Genomic DNA, 23,980 nt, shown 5'->3' with positions numbered 1-23,980 from the left:
AAGAAATCACCGATACAGCACAATAAAAGTCTTTGAAAATGCTTCACGATCCTCTTGAACCACACTTGAAGAATAGGAATGGAAACCTCACAAGAACACACTCCAAACACGATGATGTTGGTTGAAAATAGGGTTACTAACCCGGATTCTAGGGTTCGCCTTACTTAAATACCCCATAATTTCCATAGTTGGCCCTCAAAGTATCAAAAATTGCATCGTGAACTCCGAAATCTTATGAGCATTTCTGAAATGTTATACCAACATTACAAAACTCTTAAAACTAACCAAAACCAAAGAATATTCTGATATAAGAACATAAAAATGTTTCATTAAGTTGAAAACCGGATGATAATTAACATCTTGAAGACATGGGTTGGGAGATAATGATTTTTCAAGTGCTCGGTGCAACAGAAAGAAAAATACACTTTATGTATTCTGAAATTCGAAATGGGTCCATTATTCCATTTTCGATGTGGTAGTCATTTTGGCCATTGTACCCATTTCAAACATTATGGTCATTTCGGCTGATGCTCAAAGGTTTGGTTAGTTACACATATATTCACATCAATCATGTGGTCCTTTTGTGATTCTAATAATTACAAGAAGACGTTATACTTCAAAAAAAATTGTATCTGGTTAATTAAATTTTTTGATCGTGCTTGCAAAAAACGTTATATACTCAAATCAATTGTCTTTTAGTTTAGTTTTTTTGGATGAAGTGTTATTGATGTTACATTATGTAATTAACTATCCCCTAATATTTCATATATATTCAATGAGTTACAAATCACTTTCATACATGCTACCTGACATGAGGATTAACGAAACTTCTTGTCAAAATAACGATTTCATTGTCTTTTTAGAAATTACACCTGAAAATGACAAAATCCATGTCCTTACCATATATCAAACTAGAAGCACACCATAAGTTCTTTCTAATATATATAAACTACACTATATGTTAGTATTTCTGTTTCAACCAATCAACTTCCCTTTGTTCTTCAACATAGATGTTTGATATGATCACTACACATCTCTCTTCCCCAATGCACATGCACCTCTTCTGCATAACACAAATGCCAGATCATAAGTCTCTTTCTTCTACATGGAAGCAAAAATAAAGTATAATAAACAAATTTTATAGGATTGTAATAGGTGTTTGTTTTATTTCAAGGATTTAAAATGTAAAAAGCTAAGGACTTGTAGCTATGACAACTGAACTTTACCAAGGTTCTTTGTGAAAATAAGGAAACCGTATGGGTAGCAAAGTAAATAGGTTAAATAAGTGGGTGTTTAAAGGAGAGATTCTACTAGGGCCGGAATTAGTAGGTACCAATTCATTTTTTCACAAAACCATGTACCGTACCAATTATAGTTGGTACAAAAAAAATTCTACACTACCGTACCAAGTATAGTTGGTACCAATTTGTTTGGCTACCAATAAGTTTTTGTAATGGTATATACCAACATGTGTGGGGGTTTTTGTGAATGATGATTTTCGTGTTCTTGAGCGTTGTGAAACTTCAATGGGGGGTTTTGAGAATAAGAGTTTTCCAATGGTTGAGATTGAAAATTCATTCCAAAATGATTTTATTAATTTCTATCATTTTATAAGTTAAAACGGTAGAGGAATATTAAACACGCCAATATAAGTTTAAGACTTTAAACTTTACGAATTCAGTAAATGCTAATATCAAAGCTTGTAAATCATAAGCACCGAACATACTTAAATTTTAAATATACAATTATATATATATATATATATATATATATATATATATATATATATATATATATATATAGACACACACACACACACACATATATATATATATATATATATATATATATATATATATATATATATATATTGAATTGGTTAATAGGTATGGTACTACCAACGAAACATATTGGTTACTGATATTCTTGGTTCGGTTGCTAACATGTTGGTTGGTTTGCATGGTACATATTTGCCAGTCCTGAATTCTACATAGATCTTACATTTTATTGGTATGAAGATGTAAATGTATTTTCTCTTTCTCTGGGTTTACAAGTTTAAAAATTACATCGATGAGATCTTGATTTTGGTCTACATTTTCGTAAATCATTGTGAATTAAAAAAAGTATATACATTTTTTTTGAAGGAAGAAGTTTATTGTAGACCTTGTGGAAGGAGAGGATGCCATAATTCTTGCAAAAATTATAAGACACACTTAAGGATTAAAATATGAAGCTAATTGCACTGTACGTAGTTGAACATTCTTCATTGATTATAGTTCCGGATCCAAGTAGAAGATTTTTGATTTTGGTGAGGCTCAACGGAACTGCATAACATCCTTAGCAATGTCAAGTCTTTTTTGAACACGAGAATATTTACTTGGTGTAATACTGAACTACTTAAGAGAACGGGAATGGGTAAGAAGAAGCTTTATAAAAAGAAGTTCCGGTTTTGATCCTTCTAAAGATGGTATCTCAATAGCGACTGATCCAATGTACATTCCAAACAGTTTGGGGTTTCCAAATGATTTGAAGTTGGTCCCACATCAACTTGAGGCTCCTGAAAAATATAGAAATATTGTAACTGCAGTTAACCATCCATTTCTTGTATCATATAAGCAAAATAAATAGATTTTTCACACTATTTACTTTACCATATTCAAGTTTATTACAGAATGTTTTAGATTTGGCATGTTCCTTAGCAAACAAAGAGCACCTTGAAGTTAATCCAAATCACTAACTTGAAAATTCCGCAACCCCAGAGACTTTAAACTATTAACCAGATGTGGAAGGCACTTTGGAATATTATCTGCAGATAAAAATTGTGAAGTGAAAGTGATTATTAACTTACCTAATAAAACATGAGAATTACATTAGATAAGAGAGCTAGCACCACCTTGTGCATACTCCAATTGCGGAATAGTAAATGGTTAGCATTAAAAAGTTCAGTTCTTATTATACCTTAAGAGAATTACTATCAATAGATAAATCTTCAAGCTCGGGCAAGTTACATAACACCCTGGCCCAATCTATTACTCCCCCTTCAACAAAATCTTGTATGAAGTCGAGTAAGCGACAGATTATTCAAAAACCTGAGCAACATGGCACCCGGACAATTTATGACAACAAAATTGGACAATTTTGAAGCCTTGATGTTGAAATTGCTAACATCTGTGCATGAATGCATGGACAAATCTTTTAGTTATGGTAAGCTGATTTGAGTTCCAGACAAGTTAGCCCCAAAATCAACATTCAGTAGATAAAGATCTTCAAGATTAAGAAATCCTTGAAACTCAAATGGTTGCTTGAAGAAATAGTTCTCCAATTCCAACTTTCTTAATTCTAGACATGAAAACACATAAGAAAAGAGTTCATAACGTATACAAAAATTAGTAAGAATGAGTTCCATGACACCGTTTCTTGATAAGAATTATTCGTAGCTATGATTGTATTTATATTTGGTAGTTATATTTTCCCAAAATTATAGGGATTTCTTGTATTGTATAAATATACACATTGTGATTAATAAGAAGGCAGACAAATTCACTTTTTTATGGTATCAGAGCCGATCCATACATCACCCTATTTTTTTAGCTGCCTTCTCTTCTCTTCTCCTCTTCGTCCCATCATGCGTGATACAGCAGAATCCTCACAGAAATCTCTCTTTCACCCTGATTTTGGTGTTAATAACATCAAAAACTCCATCACTCTTGTTCTTGATCGTACAGATCGTCAGTATGCATCCTGGAAGGAGCTTTTCAACATCCATGTATGTGCATATAACGTCATGGATCGCATCAAACCCAAGTCCCCTAGACCTGCTGATATAGACGAACCAACTTGGCTTCGTCTTGATGCCATTGTGAAACAATAGATCTTTGCTACTATATCTACTGATCTCGTTCAGACTGTCATAAAGCCTGGTGCCACCGCTCAAGAATTGTGGGATCGAGTTGAAGAAATTTTTCAAGACAACAAGGCCACTCGCTCCATCTATCTTGAAGAACAATTCAATTCCACTCGTCTGGAACAACATTCATGACTACTCTTATCGTCTCAAAAGTCTTTCTGAACAACTGTAAAAATAAGTAATCCCATCTCTGAAACTTAGATGGTATATTCTGGTTTGACAAAAGGTGAATATGATACTGTGGCAACCCTCATACAACAAATTGAACCGTTGCCTAGCTTCAACAAAGACACTTCTCAACTGATACTTGAAGAAACCCAGCACAAGAATCAATCGTCCCACATCCCTCAAGTCCTCATCACCTAGAAATACACGGAGTCTTCCTCTGATACGAAACCTCCTACATCAGACTCCAATCTTATCGGTCCTAACACAGCTACTCGCGGTGGTCGGGGTACTTATCGGGGACGAGTTTAATGCTTTACTTCACCAAAACACATGGGATTTAGTACCTCGCCCACATAATTCTAATGTCATTGGTTGTCACTGAATTCATCGACAAAAATTCAAATCAGTCGGTTCTCTTGAAAGATATAAGGCACGACTAGTTGTTAATAGTAAGTCTCAGGACGTTGGTGTTGATTGTGGTGAAACATTCAGTCCCGTAGTCAAACATGACACTATTAGAACAATTCTCAGTTTGGCCTTGAGTAGAAATTGGTCAATTAATCAGCTTGATGTCAAAAACGATTTTCTTCATGGAACTCTCAAAGAAACAGTCTACATGCATCAACCACCTGGCTTTGTTGATCCCTCCTATCCGGGTCATGTTTGCAAACTGCGTAAGTCTTTGTATGGTTTAAAACAGGCACCACACGCCTGGTACTAATGGTTCGCCCATTACCTCCTCAACATTGGGTTTTGTGTAGCAAAATTGATAACTCTCTATTCATCTTACGCAGAAACAATGAGTATGCATATTTATTGGTTTATGTGGACGATATCATTCTTACAACCTCCTCCCTCACACTCAAGGATGCCATTATCTCTTCTCTTAAGTCGGAGTTTGACATGAATGATTTGGGAAAACTAACATATTTTTTAGGTGTTTGAGTTACTTACTCCAAAGGTGGTATGTTCCTTTCTCAACATAAATATGCTACTGAAATCATCAAACGGGCCAAAATGGAGAATTGTAAACCTGTTGCTACCCCCACTGACACGAATTCTAAACTCAGTGCTTCTATGGGTGAACCGGTCGCTGACCTCTCTGCGTATCGTCAAATTGCTGGTGCTTTGCAATATTTAACCGTTACGCGACCTGACATAGCTTACACGGTTCAGCAAATCCGCCTCTTCATGCATGCCCCTAGAGAGCCACATCTTAATGCATTAAAACGGATTATATACTATTTTCAAGGAACTAAAGCTCTCAGATTACACTTATGCTCATCCAAACCATCTCAACTCGTTGCTTATACCGATGCAGATTGGGGTGGTTGCCTCGACACTAGACGTTCTACTTCTGGTTATTGCGTGTTCCTCGGTGATAATCTGGTATCTTGGTCTGCTAAACATCAACCCACATTATCTCGTTCAAGTGTCGAGGCGGAATATAGGGGTGTTGCTAATGTCGTTGCCGAAGCTTGCTGGTTGCGCAATCTACTTCTTGAACTTCAAACACCCCTCAAGACGGCTACCTTAGTTTACTGTGATAACGTCTCTGCCGTTTATCTTTCTGGTAACCCGGTGCAACATCAATGGTCAAAGCACATTGAAATGGATATACACTTTGATCGTGATAAAGTAGCTCTTGGTCATATTAGAGTTCTTCATGTCCCTTCTTCTTACCAATATGTTGATATCTTCACCAAGGGATTACCACGACAATTATTCTTGGATTTTAGATCCAGTTTGAGCATTCGTCCTCCTCCCGCTCCAACTGAGGGAGGCTATTCGTAGATATGATTGTATTTATATTTAGTAGTTATATTTTCCCAAAATTATAGGGATTTCTTGTATTGTATAAATATACACATTGTGATTAATGAGAAGACAGACAAATTGACTTTGTTTTAAGAATGACAATCATAGATCAATTTCTTGGAAGCTATCAAGATATATGTATGGTATATATGGAGATGAAATTTCAAGATAGGACCCTTGTGAAGGAACAAGACATTGTTTATGATCCTTACAAACCCATTATGATCAAAAGCTCTATTTCTTGCAAATTTTTGGGACACTGCTCATCAAAAACAAGTACCCTCAACGTGGTCCATCCACACCTCCACTTTTTTGATATAATGCTTGTCCTCACAGCATCCTCAACTGGGACCCGCACTAAGATTGAGTCTATCAAGTGTACTGGCAAGTTAATGATCCTATCTTCTTCAGCACAAGTGGCAGACATTCTTTTATATTTCCCTGTCAGTAGATTTTAAATAAATAGAACTAATTTATTTCGGACGTTGGGTTCTGGTAACATATATAAGTCATGAGAAAAAAATGATTTTGTTTGCAGAATTGCAGTACTTATGATTTAATGGTTGTAAGCATTTTTAGGAACTGTAACTCACATGTTAACATTTTGTGACAGTAATACATGATAATCCAAGTGTCTTTAACATCATAATGGTTTAAAAGAGCGCTATGGAATATTGAGGGGAAAGTTATATATAGAGAAGATGACATATCCACATGATATAATTCTACTAGAAAAACCTAGCTTAACCATTCATACGTGATTGCCATGCATAAAGAACAACTATTATATCTTTCGAACGCATGTAATACGTATCGGTTTCTAGATTTCTGATTTTCGAGGGATGCGTGATAACTGACAACGATATTCACAAAAAAAAAAAAAAGTTTGCGAAAAAGAAAACATAAACAACAAAATCCAAACTACGATAAAATATATGGAGGTTTATGAGGTAGAAACGTACTCGTCATTCCTTAAGTAGTTTACCTGTAGGGGTTAGGCCCCTGAATTTATATTGGACTAAATTACAAAATTGGTCATTTATTTTAGGGAAAATGACGTATAGGCCCTATAATGTTTCTAGGGTTGACCCATTTAGCCACTTAACTTATTTTGTGGCTTAATAAGGGAACGAATTATTTGTTACCTAACAATATAGTCCCTTTTACCTATTGTAGCCGGTTAACGTTGCCACATAAACCTAGCCTAACACGTAAGCGATGACATGTCAATAATTTAAAGCGTCGAACAACCGCAACGACGTCGTATTGAAGGCGAATCGTAAGGAGCAAGGATCGACTGTTCAAGCGCCTCCATATAAAATTAAGACTTCCTTGACCTAAAACGGCACATTTGCAAACTTCATTACCCCAATCTCGTCTCTAAGTTTACTCCAAAATGGCTTCGATCGGACATGCAGAACACAACTGGTCGCCAAATTACCGCCGTCACATGGATGAGAATCATTCGAATGGTGTAACCAACGAAGACATGGCCATCAATCTACTGCAAACCCAGCTGGAACTGTCTCTTATACGGGAGGACTTCCAAGACCAGTTGCGTGAGCTCCGTCAGGCAGTTAATCGACACTTAGATGCCATGAACCTTGAGGTCGATGATGTTCGCGCTGGTCAGTTGGATATCTCAAATATGATTGCTGATCTTAAAAATCATTTCGTTTCTCTGCAAGGAGCATATGTGAAGATGGTCTTCAAGGACAACAAACGTAAGAAGCTGATGTATTGTGTTGGGATTGTTGGTGTTGTTTCTGCGTCTGTGGTGACGTATTTGGTGTTTAAGTAAAAAAATGTTGTGTAGGTTGAAGCATTTCAGTCCTGGATTTGTGTTTTGGTGTGTTATTTATGTTGTTTAGTGTCAATATTAGTAGTAGATTTTGTGTGGGTTGCTGGTATTAGTTTGTGATGTTGGTGTGTAGATTTGGTGGTGGTGTTGCTTGGGCTGCTGATGGTCATCGTTTTTTGATGAAGTTTTTTGTCGATGATCTCTGTAATAGGTTATTGAATAGCAGAAAGCGATGTAAACAAACCCATAGCTGAAATGTGTTTTAATATGTTATTATTAAAAAAATTGTCTTACACCAGTATCTGTATGTGTGCATGAAAGAAAGAAACATTTGGGTATTATATATGTTTCATCGACTGGAACGGGACCACAAGCCAAAGCAAAATGAATATACCTTCTTTATGCGCATAGACAGGGACCACAAATGGTGCAGTTTGGGAAAAGGGACAAAAAATACCTTTGCACACGATTGAACCATATCTGCTTGTCTGTAAACCTTTTTTGGAAAAAAAAAAAGGGAATCAAGTTTTCTAAAGATGACCTTTTCATGTTGAATGGATTAAGTCACAAGTACCCTGTTTTTTATAATGACTTAATTACCCCAGCATTAAAAATGGTCAATTTACTTTGTAATGACTTAATTACCCCCACATCCAAAATGGTCAATTTAATTTCTAATGACTAAAATGCCCCCACATCCAAAATGGTAAATTTAATTTGTAATGACTCAAATGCCCCCACATCCAAAAATGGTCAATATAATTTGTAATGACTAAAATGCCCGCACATCCAAAAATGGTAAATTTAATTTCTAATGACTAAAATGCCCCCACATCCAAAATGGTAAATTTAAATTGTAATAACTCAAATGCCCCCACATCATAAATGGTCAATTTAATTTGTAATGGCTAAAATGCCCATAATACCCCTAAATATTCGTGGCACAGGACAACAATAACATACCATATAACAACTTACCACACAACAAAACAACATAGTACACCATAAAGAACATACAAAGATCATTTGTTTACTGCAACACACATTCACTACAAATAACAAACAATTATTTAATCCAACTCCATGGCCGTTGCAACACTGCTACCTTCACCTCCCACATTTTTGCAAGCTTCAGTTTAATGATTCGTTCTGACTTATTTATCATTTTAGGCGGTTTAACATGCTTAACTCGAGCATTGACATTCACCCCTTCATCCCGTCCATTGACTCCCACCATTCGCTCTTCATCTCCAGGCCTATCCAAAGCATCAGTAGCATCTACGATTACCTCATCATCCCCTACTCCTGTGTCAACGTTTACAGACTCCTGCGTAGGTATAGTTTTTTGTTTCTTTGTTCCATTTTGTTTGGATGTCCCTACACCTTTACTACAAGTAGCCTTGTTGTGTCCTTTCTCCTTGCATATGCTACAAGAAACTTTCTTCCCTGCCTTGGAGATGGTATGTTTTCCCATCCGTTCAGAAGCATCTCTTCTTCTCTTTATGGTTGGCCTGCCTGGCATACTTCTTTTCAATGGAGGCAAAGGGGGTATCAAGTCAGTAGAAGGCCACATATTTTTTCCATTCATCCCATGGATTGGCTGTTTGTAAGTATTATGGTATAATGCAGCCAAGTACATTGGATCTACATATGGACCATCAGGTGTCAAATTTAAGTAGGCTAAGGTGGCAACTGAGTGTACGTAGCCATATCCATTAAGTTGCCATAGCCTGCAGCTGCATTCCTTTTTTTCAACATCCACAGTAAACGCCTCGTCCATTTTCCTTGCCTCGTCATCATCGTCGCCATTCTCTTCCTCATCGTTTGTGTCACCTTCATACCGATGCCCTGGTGCAACTTCCTTAACCAGTCCTGCACCATCAAGTACTTCTTCCTCAACGTTACCAACAAACTCGTCTTTGTGTTCATCCAACCATTCCTGTATGTTACTATTCCCAAAATGGTCTACATACATAGGGAGTATAACACCACATTCATATGCAATTGCTATGAAGTCGTAATAATCGGGGTCATTGCAAATTAGAGTCAAACCTTTTGGAAAATCAATATCAGGTTGGCAGTAATAGAGCTTCTCACACTTTTCCCCAGTGAACCTTTCAATGAACGCAACACACCCATCCTTGTCCATTCCTGCGAAATCGATGTCCGAAAACCTCTGAGTAATTCCACCGGTGTAGCGTATGGGGTTTCTGGCGAACATTCCTTGGAAGTGGACATATACTTGTAAGAATACGGGTTCCATTCTTGAGGATTCAGAAGCAGCTCACAAAAAAGGGTTTACCGATGAAGTGTTGAACAGTGGATGTAAAAGGGCTCTTTTATAAAGCATATACCGACATTAAGAAGGAGGCGGCTAATTAATGACATGGCATTAGACGAAAGTCACAATTAGTATCCGATGTGGTGTTAGTAGAAGGAGGTGGACTTAAAATGACCGGCTAACCCCTTCAAAATTGAAATAAGGACTTAATCGACCCGACAAAGAGTAATTCGTTCCCTTATTAAGCCACAAAATAAGTTAAGTGGCTAAATGGGTCAACCCTAGAAACATTATAGGGCCTATACGTCATTTTCCCTTTATTTTATACAGTTGACATGTATTCCAAAAAGAAATTATTTTTCAACTATTTTGGTTCCATATCCCTAATCGTATTAAGGTTAGAGAGTAGATTGAAAAAAGGGTCCATGGCGTATGTTGTTTAATCTTTGGCAAAATCATGGCTGTTAAAAAATATCCTAATTCCAAAAGCCCTATCCGAGTATCCGAAAAAAAAAGCTAAATTCCAGATATCGTATAATTCTGATATCTCTTTCGAACACTCCTACTTCATGATGCTGGATAAAAGATTTGTATGTAATTTCATATTTGTTTGTTTTCAGTTGAAGTACTTAAACTATAAAAAGATGAAAAGATAAGGATTGAAGCTATGCAATCACGAAGGTCCATTGTGAAAAATAAGGAAATAGATTTAAAAAGTATGTGTTTTTTTTAAGGATAGATATGACAAAGATCTCACATTTTCTTGTAGGTATCCATCTACATTTAAAAATTTACATCAAGTCTTGATTTCGGCTATAAGTATGAATCTACATTTCTTTAACTCATTCATTCAGTTACTTTAGATTGTAGTTGTGTTACAACTAGACCAGGACGATTTGGCCTGGTATATCCCATATATCGCAGACGGGTTGAGTATGCTTCACGGTTAAGCAATGGTTGAGTAAGCTTCAAGCTTAAGCTAGTAATTAGGAAAGTTTAATTTAGGAATTTTTTCTAATAAGGATTTCTATCCAGTTGTTTAATTAGTTTAGGATTCGTTTTTCTATCTTTTAACTTTCCTTGTATTCATAGCAAGTCACTATTGTTAGGTTAATCGGTTTAGGGAGTTCAAAAACAGTTTTCTTGTTTTAAGGGTAAAATCGGAAAGTTTCCTTTTATTGAGTTTATTCCTAGTTTTTGTGTTTGAGTCAAACACCTGTGTTTTAGTATAAATATAGGACGTGTCTTTTTCTTAATTGTATCCAGAAGTTACTTTAGCTTATTAATAAAGCTTTGACAGCAAGTAACTTCCGTTGTTTGATTACCTTTGGTCTTACACTTGGTATCAGAGCGAGGTGAAGAAGGTGCTGGTTTAAGAGTCGGTTTCAAGAAAACCTTAGCCTTTCGGTGTGGGGCAGACGCAATGGGAATCAAGTTCGATTTAAAGGGGTGTGGATTGTTTTTTAGCACGAGTTAAAGCATCTCAACAGCAGCACCGATTTTTCTTGAACGGGCTTGTTCTAAGGTAGAGAGAGACTAACCGGAGGCACGGAATAAAACGGACAGGAAGACGTCAAAGTGGGTGACTTTGAATCGGTTCGTTTTGCGAGTAACGGAAGACGGTAAAGGTGGTCGTAACCTTGACTTGTTGCTCGGTGCAAAAGTGCTCTCGGAACAAGTTTGATTAGGTCGATATTGTCAAAAAAGAGAATAAGTTCTTGATTGGTTTGTTCGTGATAACGGGATACCGACGTAGGTGCGTGAAAAGCGGGCAGGAAGGATCCGTTAAAGCAGATAACTTTGGATTCAGTTCGTTTGGCAGATTAAAAGAAACTGTGGAGCGGGTGGCTTTGTTTTCTTTGTCGGTGGAGATGCCTCTTTGAAGAACGATAATCGAAACAAAGGGATTATGACAAGACTTTGGACGTGGGTCAGGTGTCCGTGAAAGATCGAGAATCGGGATGATTCGAAAAGATGGTGATTAAACGATGTTGTGAACGAGTGGTATGATAAACCGATTAAAGGGGTGATTGTTGGGTTAATCGGTTTAGGGAGTTCAAAAACAGTTTTCTTGTTTCAAGGGTAAAATTGGAAAGTTTCCTTTTATTGAGTTTATTCCTAGTTTTTGTGTTTGAGTCAAACACCTTGTGTTTTAGTATAAATATAGGACGTGTCTTTTTCTTAATTGTATTCAGAAATTAGTTTAGCTTATTAATAAAGCTTTGACAACAAGTAACTTCCGTTGTTTGATTACCTTTGGTCTTACAACTATAAATATCATGCACCATAGCTGATTTATTTTTATCAATTAATGAAATATAGTCTTGAACTTCTTGGGAGATCTCGAACACAAGAATCTGGTTCTAACTCTAAGATCGGTCTCGTACCTACCAATTGGTATCAGAGTACCGATTATGGCAGCAATATTTTTACTGAATCACTGTTCACAAGCTACTGTGTTTATCGAGACACTAGTTTCACTAATTACTGTTCATACATCTATTATTCATGCTTTTATTATTCAGACGCTATTGTTTACAAGGATACTATTCATGTTTTTACTACTAATGGGAACGAAACCCAACAACACGGATTAGATCACCGATCTGGAGACCGATGTTGCTAAGATACGAGAGAAAGCAGCAGCTAGCCGGGAGGAAAGCACAACACTGTTTCAAGAACTTTTGCAAGCAATAAAAGGGTCGAAGGAAAAATCGAGCACCAGAGGCAAAAAGAAGAACTCGAAACTAAAAATTGGGTTCGGTTCTTTTCTGACGATGAAGAAGATGGCGGATTGGGGGGATCTCTCAAAGGCAACAATATAGGGAGGCCTAAGGATCCAATGCGTGATCTCAGGAAGATTAAGATGTCGATTTTTTATAGGGAGGATGTTTATGGTTGGATCTACCAGGTTGAAAGATATTTTGACATCCATGGGATCGAAGAAAAGGATCAACTCAGAGTCGTCGCCATTTGCATGGAAGGGACAACGTTTTCATGGTACCGCTGGAACGAAGCAAGAGGTCCATGTCGCTCTTGGGAATGATTCAAATACAAGTTACTGGATCTCTTTCAAGATTCACAAGAAGGTGGCATATACGAACAATTTCTGAACATTCAACAAGATGGGACCGTAAGAGAATACGTAAGAAAGTTTGAAAGCCTAAGCGGCCAAGTACTCGACCTTCCCGAGAGGTTCTTGAGAGAACCTTCATAAAAGGGTTAAAGCTTAATATTCGTTCAGCTATAAGAATCAAGGAACCTGAAAGTTTAGCCAAAACCATGAGAATCACAGTAAAGTAAAGATGGAGGAAACAAACTAACCAGAGGCGCTAAAACTAGTGGCAGCCTATACTCGGCTCAAAGCGGGACAAGTGGAGAAACCAAAATCAACACAACTTCTGGATACGACATCCATTAATGTTGAGAAGAAAAGCAATATCGGTAACACGGGAGGGCAGTTCAAGTGGCTAACAGTGGCAGAATTAGCAAAGAAACGGGTGAAAGGAATTTTCTTCCATTATGATGGGAATTTTTCTGAAGGGCACTGTTGCCTTAGCAAAACACTACAAGTAATGGCGGTCGACAAATGGAAGAGTGACAATGAGGAAGGAAATATAGATCACGCACACCTCGATACGGTAGAAGTTTCATTAAACCTGAATCCAGAAGGCCAATTATGAAAATAAAATTCCTTTTCTAAAGTCCAACTCGTCGATTTGTTGGTGTAAACTCGACTTGTTGGAGGCTTTTGAGATGCGTTTTTTAAGGACCAATTCGGCGAGCTGGTGGGGGAAAACTCGACGAGTTGGACGTTGTTTAAGAAACCCTAATTTTAGGGTGTTGCACCCTATTTAAACACATTAAGTCCTAGGTGTTGGCCTCATTCCCAGCCTCCATAGCCCCTAACCCTAATCTTGAAACCCTATAGCCTCCTTGAGTGTTGTGAGCTCATTGTGGGTGAGTTTTCGTGTGTTTGAAGACCATTGAAGGAAGAAAAGCTTGGTGCAAAGTGGTGGTTTGAGTAGGAGCTTTCAGATATGGGTTCTCTGCTCTATTTCCAGTATATTTCGGGTATAAAGTCCTAACCTTGCTTAATATTTTATTAGATCTCCTTATTTTTGGTTTTGTGGTGTTTTAGCCTCTTTTTGGGGATGATGATGGAGTAAAGTCATTCTAGGGATTGTTCTTTCAGATCTGGGTTGGTTTTGGTACCCTTGAGCTTAAAGGTGCAAACTTTATTTGGATTTTGGTGTCATGCATGCATTAAGTCAATTATTAAGTCTATTTCAAGCTTAAGAGCTTCATTCAGACATGCATGAACGTAAAGTTGGCAACTTTACGTGGTTTTCCAACTCAAGGAAGTCGGATCTATGTTTTGGAGTCATGACCTTATGGATTAAGTGCTTAATATGTTAAGAGGCGGGTTTCTGACGAACTCAACGAGTTTGTTGGATAAACTCGGCGAGTTGGCTCGGTTTTCCCCGACATTTTCAGATTGATAGAGGAACCCGACGAGTTGGTGGGTCAACTCGGCGAGTTGACTTGGTTTTTCCCGATCTGAGCAGATTGATGGGGAAACTCGACGATTTGAAGGACAACTCGGCGAGTTGGGTCAACTTGGACCGTTGACTTTGAATTTCGATTTATGTCTTTGACCAAGTTTGTCCCAAGGGGGGGTGCTTGAAGTAATCTGAACTGTAATAAGAAAAATTATGGGCTTAGGGTAAGATCCACATGGGGTTTGGGCCAATTTGGAAAATTTGGCCATTAGTGGGCCTTTGTGGATCTTTTGGTATTGGGCCTCAGCCTTTGGTTCATGTTGGTTCATAGCGTGGAACCCAATTGCTAATTGGGTGTGTTGTTGGTATTGATAGCTCGGAAGCCGGCAGGGCAGCAACTAGGGTTTTCTTCCGGGGAGTTCTGCATTCGAGGTGAGTTTTCCTCACTGTATTTGCGGGTCGAAGGAACCAAGTCCGGCCCTTTGGATTGTTGTCCTGGTTTATCGTATGCTTTTATGTTTTGGTGATCTGGTAGATATGATGTTGTCATGTTGTGGTGATCTGTTAGATCGGTATCCTGGTAGATAGGATGTTGACATGCTGTAGTGATCTGTTAGATCGGTATCCTGGTAGATAGGATGATTCTATGCCTAATGATCCGTTAGATCTTCCTGTTATCTGTTATGGCTATATGTTTACCGGTTGTATGTGCATGAGTAATGTGGTTGGGTAGAGATTGTACTGCTTTGTGCTGCCAGTCAACAAACCTTGTAATATTTATATTGGTATGTTATATGCATGCTTATCCGTTATGTGTATGTCGAGATGGTTGTGTGTGTGGTTGGGTTGAGGCGGACCTGCTTAGTACTGAAGGCCAATAGACCCAGGGCATCTCGGATAGACTGAAGGCCAGCAGGGCGTACCAGCCGAAGGCCCGGAGAACGGTCCAGACATGCTGAAGATTCTGTGAGTGGTACACACATGTTGAAGGCTCTGTACGCACACTGTTTGCTATTTGTATATGTTATCTTGTTTGGGTGTTGGTACTTTGGGTGAAACTCACTAAACTTTCTGCTTACAATTTTGGTTATGGTTTTAGGTTTTTCAGTGGATCGTGAAAAAGTGAAGGTGTGACTGTACCCATCCTCGCGTTTTGGACTTATGATTTCTAGGAAACTCTGATAATGTAAATGTTTTGAAAACTATGTTGAAAGAGATTATGATTTTTTAACAATGTTTTGGGGACAAGGGTTTTGTAAACACTTCTATAGAAAAGGGTTAGTTGTTTTGAAAAGGTTAAATTTGTTGGAATTTTTGGGATGTTACAGTTTGTCTAGGAAACGGAATGACAAATCAAAGTTTCGGGACATGTAAAGGAGTGATGCTCACTATACCAGACTGCTAAGTGGTGGAAGATTTCTTTCCATTGGAAGTAGGAAGTTCGGACATAATTTTAGGAATTAATGGTTCCGCATGATGGGCACATGATAGTCAACTGGCAAGATTTATGAATGACATTATGGGAGGGAAACCGTCAAGATACACTACTCGAAGACCCAAGCTTCTCGAAAACATTGGTATCCTATAAGTCTAACAACCAAATACTCAAATACGAAAGCAATGGTTTTTATTACATTTAAATTCAATCGAGAAAATTATCGGGCTACCCCCCCCCCCCCCAATATACCATCGGAGTTCCAAGATGTGGTTGAAAACTATTGTGATGTTTTTGATATGCCTAGTGGTCTTCCTCCATCCCGTAGCCACAAACATGCCATCACCCTCATAGAAGGGACGTCACCGATTAGCGTACGACCACACCTATATATGTTTGCGAAAAAGGATGAGATCGAGAAATTAGTACGAGAAATGTTGCATACAGGTATTATTCAACTGAGTACGAATCCTTTTTCTAGCTCCATGTTATTAGTTAAAAAGAAAGAAGACAACCAGAGATTTTGTGTGGATTATCGCGCTTTAAATAAAGCCATCAGTTTAGATAAATTTTGTAACATCCTGATGTTGATGTTGTTGAATAATAGCCAAAATCCAAGATAAATTTATTTATAAACATTAGTAACCCTAAATCAGTTGAGGAATACTTACTTGGAGACATCTATTGATGTTAAATATGAGCCTTATGATTCTTGATGTTGAAGACGAGCCTTATGATTCCTTCACTTCCCATAATGGTGTCTAAATGATTATTCTGATGGAGAGAAATATACACACGATAATGGTGTTCTTATAGAGAGGATTTGGGATATGGAAAATGAAGAATTGTGTTCTCTCCATGAAAGGTGCGTCCCCTCATATGTGTGTTTTAATATTTACACCTTATGGAAAAGTATTTGAACCACACATAATTGGCCCCTCAAGTTATGGATAAATGTCATGTCCATCATACTATATAAATTAATCCTAGGGACCTAATATCTCATATGGAAAATAATATGGTATACAATATAAATGTACCCAACACATAAAATTCATCTTGTTATTTTCCAACATTCTCCCACTTGGTCGAATGACTATTTGTATATATGTGAATATTATTTATTTGGCCTAGTTAAATTCATCTTGTTTCATATTAACACTAAATGCAGAAAAGTACAGCCTAACATGTCGTTTTTAGACATAGGACCCCACTGATCAAAGTTTAGTGCTTCATATGAAACCTATGATTATTTTAAGCCAAATGACGTCAGGTTAAGTGGTAATGCCATACCTTTATCTATCTAGAAAGTAACTGTGAACAAGTTATTAATATAGACAAATTGCATATTATGGAGGAATAATAATCAAGTACTTGAATAAAAGGTTCTAGTAAATCACTATGCTAGAATTATACTCCCTCCGTCCCAAAATTATAGTCTATCTTTCTTTTTTGGTTTGTCCCAAAATAATAGTCCACTTCTAAAAATAAATAACATTTTTACCAAAATACCCCCTCATTATTACTTAACCAACTAAACATTTAATGGAACATTAAATGAAAAGTAAGGACAAAACTGTCATTTTATTATATAAAGTTAGTGGTAATTAATGCTTTTCTTAATTTGTGTGTTTTTTGTCTGTGGACAATAATATTGGGACGGAGGGAGTATTATATTAGGTCCGACATTAAATCCATACTGACAACATGCTGAAATGTTTCGAGTGCTATACCTTTCATAATCAGATCCGATAACATATTTTTAGTGTTTGTGGGTTCAATACAAATATCATTATCCTCCACTCGTTCTTATATGAACAAGTATGTTGTATCGACGTAAATCGTCACTCCGCTTTAATTATTGCTAGTGGAAAATCTTATAGAGGTAAAGTTAGAGCAATAAAAATTCATTTAACAGCCTTGAAATGGAATTTACAATCATGAGTCTTGTGATTAAATCTCTTATCAACATACCATGGCAAGTTGCAGTATATGTGACAACGTATTTCGCCATCATAGTTAATATAGTCATCGACTTTTACTTATGACTCTTCCATTACATAGACCGACTGATAGCCTAAAGATGTATCCCAATAATAACTATCTATTTTTGCATATTGCAAATTCAGAGTCAGAAATCATATCACTCCCAAGTTGTCAATCCTTTTCTAAGCTAGTTTTTAATTATTAGTCCCTTATGTAAATATCACACAATTTTCTTGGAAGCTTTCTAGTAATCTAGACCATGATTTGTTTGATAACGCTTTAGCATGCAAATAACATAAGGGGCATTAGGACGAACACAAACTCATGCATAGTTAAGATTCATACTACATGATCATATAGGATTACCTTCATTTGATCTTGTTCTACCTCTATTTTCAGGTATTGAAATGAAATGAAAATGTTTCCCTTATATATTGAAGCAACTTATGGGAAGCATTGTTGCATGTTATCTCAACTTAATACAAACTCGATGTATCCTTCTTAGGATAACCCTATTCGATGTATTCATATGCATGTAACATACAAGGATTCATGGGGATCATTTATATGGAGGTGATGTGCTAACAAGTGTTTTGATTCATGAACATATCAATGAGATTACTTGCAAAGAAAATGTAATCTATATATTATACAAGTATGATAAAGTTCCTCCAATTGACCTTGAGGTATATACATTGATCTAATTGGTTGTTAATGAAGTCGTTACAGTTCATCACTTCATCGAATGTTAGATACCTTTGAAATGAAGCATATTGTAGCCTATATATTTAAATCTCAGCTATGAAAAATTGTTTGACATTTAGTTTATGTAGATCTAAATCAAAATTAGCTACAAAGGTCATTAAGATCCTAAGGAAGTCGTTTTGAGAAACAGGTGAGAACGTTTATTGGTAAGAAATAACCTCCTATTTGTGATACCCTTTAGCGACCAATCAAGCTTTATGTTGATCGGTGTTAATCGTTGGGGTCCAATTTGGCCTTAAAAATCTACTTGCATTCTACAGGTTGAAAAACCTTTGATAATTCGACAAGTTCCCAAAGAAAAACATTATTTCACATTAATTCGCAACTTCATTCCACTTGGTTAATTGATCATAAGTTATGGCATCACTATTAGTGATAGAGTGATTTCCTTCCCTATGTCAAGACCGACCTCATGTAAAAAATTATGGGCCATCTACTTCATAGAAAATGTCTTATATGTTACTGAGTTTCATCTACAAAAAGACTAAAAAATTTGTCGTATCCGGTTAATTAAATTTTTTGATCGTACTTGCTCAAAACATTATACTCAAATCAGTTGTCTTTCTATTAAAAAAATGTTGATTTGGCTGAAGTGTTATTGATATTGCATTAATTAACTATCCCCTAACATTCAATATATATTCAGTGCGTTACAAATTACTTTAATACATGCTAATTGACGTGAGGATTAACAAAACTTATTGCCAAAGTAACATTTCATTCGTCTTTTTCACATTACGCATCAAAATGACAAAACCCATGTCAAGACCATCAACCTAGCTAGAAGCACATCAGAAGTTCTTTCTAATATAAATAAACTACACTATATATATATATATATATATATATATATATATATATATATATATATATATATATATATATATATATATATATATATATATATATATATATATATATATATATATATATATATATATATATATATATGTTACTATTTCTGTTTCAACCAATCAACTTCCCTTTGTTCTTCAACATAGATGTTTGCTATGATCACTGCACATCTCTCTACCCCAATGCACATGAACCTCTACTGCATAACACAAATGCCAGATCATAAGTCTCTTTCTTCCTCATGCTCACAACTATTTACAAATATTACACACACACGGAAGCAAAAAATCAAGTTCAATAAACAAATTTTATAGGATTGTAATAGGTGTTTGTTTTATTTCAAGGACTTAAAATGTATAAAGGAAAGTACTTTTAGCTATGACAACTCAACTTTACCAAGTTCTTTGTGAAAATAAGGAAAATGTAAGGGTCGCAAAGCAAATAGGTGAAATAAGTGGGTGTTTAAAGAAGAGTTCTACAGAGATCTCACATTTTGTTGGTATGAAGCTGTAAGTGTATTCTCTTTCTCTGTGTTTACAAGTTCAAAATTTACATCGATGAGGTCTTGATTTCGGTTATACATATCTGTCTACATTTTCGTAAATCGTTGTGAATTAAAAAAGTATATACAATATTTTATTTTGAAGGCGGAAGATTATAGTAGGGCTTTGTGGAAGGATAGGATGCCATAATTCTTGTAACAGTTGAAACAAAACACACTTAGGGATGAAAATATGAAGCTAATTGCAATGTAGTTGAACATTCTTACATGATTATGGTTCCGGATCCAAGTAGAACATTTTTGCTTTTGGTGAGGCTCTAGGGAACTGCATAACATCCTTAGCAATGTCAAGTCTTTTTTGAACACGAGAAGATTTACTAGGTGTAATGGTAATCTCCTTAAGAGATGGGGAATGAGCAAGAAGAAGCTTTATAAAAAGAAGTTCCGGTTTTGATCCTTCTAAACATATTATCTCCACAGTCTGCAACTGATCCAATGTACATTGCAAACAGTTTGGGGTTTCCATATGATTTGAAGCTGGTTCCACATCAACTTGAGGCTCCTGAAAAAAATATAGAAATTTAACTTGAGTTAAGCATCCATTTCTTGTATGGTATAAGAGAAAATAAATATACTTTTTACGTTACCATATTCAAGTTTATTCCAAAATGTTTTACATTCAATAAGTTCCGAATCAAGCAAAGAGCACCATGAAGTTGATCCAAATCACAAACTTTAAAATTCCGCAACCCCAGAGACTTTAAACTATTAACCAGATGTGGAAGGCACTTTGAAATATTATCTGCAGATAAAAGCTGTGAAGTGAAAGTGATTATTAACTTACCTGATAACTCATGAGAATTACATTAGATGAAAAAGGTAAGCACCACCTTGTGCATACTCCAATTGAGGAAGAGTAAATGGTTAGCATTAAAATATTTAGTTCTTATCATACCTTAAGAGAATTACTATCAATAGATAAATCTTCAAGCTCGGGCAAGTTACATAACACCCTGGCCAAATCTATTACTTCCCCTTCAACAAAATCTTGTATATCAAGTCGAGTAAGCGATGGATTATTCAAAAACCTGAGCAACATGGCACCAGGGCAATTTAAGACAACCAAACTGCACAATTTTAAAGCCTTGATGTTGAAATTGCTAACATTTGTGCACGAATGCATGGACAGATCCTTTAGCTGTGGTAAGGAGATTTGAGTTCCAGACAAGTTAGCCCCAAAATCAACTTTCTTGAGATAAAGATATTCAAGATTAAGAAATCTTTAAAACTCAAGTGGTTGCTTGAAGAAACAGTTCTCCAATTTCAACTTTCTTAATTCTAAACATGAAAACACATAAGAAGGGAGTTCATAAGGTCGACATGAATTAGTAAGAATGAGTTCCTTGACACCGTTTCTTGATAAGAATGACAACCACGGATCAACTTCATTGAAGCTATCAAGAAATACGTATGGTATATGGAGATGAAATTTCAAGATAGGGCCCTTGTGAAGGAACAAGACTTTGTTTATGATCCTTATAAACCCATTATGATTAGAAGCTCTGTTTCTTGCAAATTTTTCAGAGAACTGACTCATCAAAAACAAGTTCCCTCATCGTGGTCCATCCACACTGTTGAGTAGGTGAAGCCACTCAAATATTAGTGGCAGAAATCTGTTGGGGTTGAAACACACTTTTATTCAGAACTAGAACAAAAGAGAAGAGCTTACACGCTCAATATTACAAGAAAAAGAAACAACCCTCTAATACTCACTCTAAGTATTACACAGTACACTCTCTGTTTTGTGGTGTCTTACAACTGAGGTTAGAGCCTCTATTTATACTTAAACAAGCCTACAATTACTACTGCTACCATTTATTGTGTTCATTATGTGAACATACGAAGTTGCCATTTGAGTTCTTATTGTCAACAAAGGAGGGATTCATTTGTCAACTAAAAAGGGTGGTACAGCTACTCATGGCAGGTTCACACCCAAGTAGGTTTACACTCACATTCTCCCCCTTAAACCTAACTTGGCTCGAGATTCGTCACTTCGATCATGTTTTGCATTTCACCATGTTTCACGTATGCTAAAGCCTTTGTAAAGATGTCCGCCCGTTGATCCTTCGAGTTGACATATTCCACTATAATTTGCCCACGTTCAACACATTCTCGTATGAAGTGATAACGAATGTCAATGTGTTTGCTTCGACCATGAAACACATGATTTTTCATCAATGCGATTGCTGACTTGTTATCGACATATAAGGTGATAGGCATAATAAGATGTCCCGTGAGCTCCTTCACGAGATTAGCAAGCCAAATGGCTTGACATGCTGCTGTTGTAGCTGCCATGAACTCGGCTTCACACGTGGACAAAGCAACAGTCTTTTGCTTTTGGGATTGCCAAGTTATCGCATTCCTTCCCAGATAGAAAATAATTCCACTTGTGCTCTTGCTATCAACAGGGTCACCTCCAAGATCACTATCGGTAAAACCAACCAAATCTTCAATTTCACGACCTCTTCCATAGTTGATTCCATAATCAACGGTTCCTTTTACGTATCGCAAGATGTGTTTCACAACTTGGAAATGCAAAGTGGTTGGTTCCTCCATGAAACGACTTGCAATTCCAACCGAAAATGACAGGTCTGGTCGAGTGTGAGTCAAGTACCTTAAACAACCTACCACTCGCCTATATTCAGTTGGATCAACTTTTTCACCATCTTCATCCTTCTTAACCTTCAACTTAGGTTCCATTGGTGACGTTGTCGGATTGCAATCCAGCAACCCAAATTGCTCTAAAATCTTCTTTGCATAAGCCGTTTGTCGCAAAGATATTCCCCACTTCTTTTGCGAAACTTCGATTCCAAGGTAGTAAGAAAGTAATCCCAAGTCACTCATTTCGAATTCTTTCTTCATTTGTTCTTTGAATTCGACAACATCATTAGTGTTCGACCCGGTAATGATCAAGTCATCAACATAGACACCAACAATAAGAATTTTGTCTTTTGAGTTCCTTTTGTAAACAGCTGGGTCTTGTGAACTTTTTGTAAAACCAAGCCTTTTTAAGCTTTTATCCAAACGAATGTTCCAAGCTCGAGGAGCTTGTCGTAGACCATAAAGAGCTTTATAAAGCTTGAACACCTTGTGACTGTTTGCTTTATCAACATATCCTTCTGGTTGGGTGACAGAAACCTCCTCTTTGAGATCTCCATTGAGAAAAGCTGATTTGACATCGAGATGGTGGACAACCCACCCATGTTGAGCTGCTAAGGCAAGAATGAGCCTTACGATGTCAAGTCGTGCTACCGGTGCAAAAACTTCATCAAAGTCGACTCCTTCCTTTTGTACAAATCCTTTTGCTACAAGTCGAGCTTTATGCTTCACCACTTTTCCCAAGTTGTCTTTCTTCACTTTAAACACCCATTTCAAACCGATTGCTTTGTGTCCGGGTGGCAAATCGGTAAGTTGCCTTGTCTTGTTCTTCTCGATTGCATCCAACTCTGTTTGCATAGCCTCCTGCCATGCCTTAGAGGTTACCGCCTCTTTAAAATTCAAGGGTTGATCTGCTGCAATCATCAACAATTCTCCAGGTTCAAGGAACACATTTTCGGTCTCAGAATAAATATCGGTTAACGGACGCAATCCCCTTGGCCCAATCTCACTAGAAGGGCTTTCCATATGGGGCGAGGTTGAAGAAAACGGGGCTGAGACAGTAGTATGTGGAGCTGGTTCAGGCTCGTCAAATTCAGCATATGGTTGTCCAACATGGATAGCATCGATTCCTGGGCTGTTTGGTTGTTCCGGATTGATTTCGGGGTCATTTTGAGGTGTTTCGAGGTGTATTTGGGGTTGTGGTTCAATTATGGTAAAGGTCTTAGGAGTCGCCATCTCTTCTTCTTTGTTTTTGTACCAATTCCATTCTTCTTTTTCGTCAAAAACAACATCGCGACTAAC

At 36.9% G+C, this 23,980-nt stretch overlaps 1 protein-coding gene across 1 annotated transcript; it reads right to left on the bottom strand.

The window, feature by feature from the left end:
* Positions 1-20,291: 20,291 nt before the first annotated feature.
* Positions 20,292-21,203, bottom strand: LOC145122304 (F-box/FBD/LRR-repeat protein At1g13570-like). Its single transcript, XM_079057927.1, has 3 exons — positions 20,976-21,203; positions 20,698-20,835; positions 20,292-20,582 (listed from the first exon to the last, which is right to left on the bottom strand). Exons 1-3 carry the CDS (start codon positions 21,201-21,203, stop codon positions 20,292-20,294), a joined length of 657 nt encoding a protein of 218 aa, XP_078914053.1.
* Between the last annotated feature and the right edge of the window lie 2,777 nt (positions 21,204-23,980).

Source organism: Lactuca virosa, chromosome 1, assembly GCF_052849685.1.
Source record: "Lactuca virosa cultivar CGN04683 chromosome 1, Lactuca_virosa_CGN04683_v6, whole genome shotgun sequence".
NCBI lineage: Eukaryota > Viridiplantae > Streptophyta > Magnoliopsida > Asterales > Asteraceae > Lactuca > Lactuca virosa.
The sequence above is the reverse complement of the archived record's forward strand: the minus strand, read 5'-3'. Positions and strand labels throughout refer to the sequence as shown.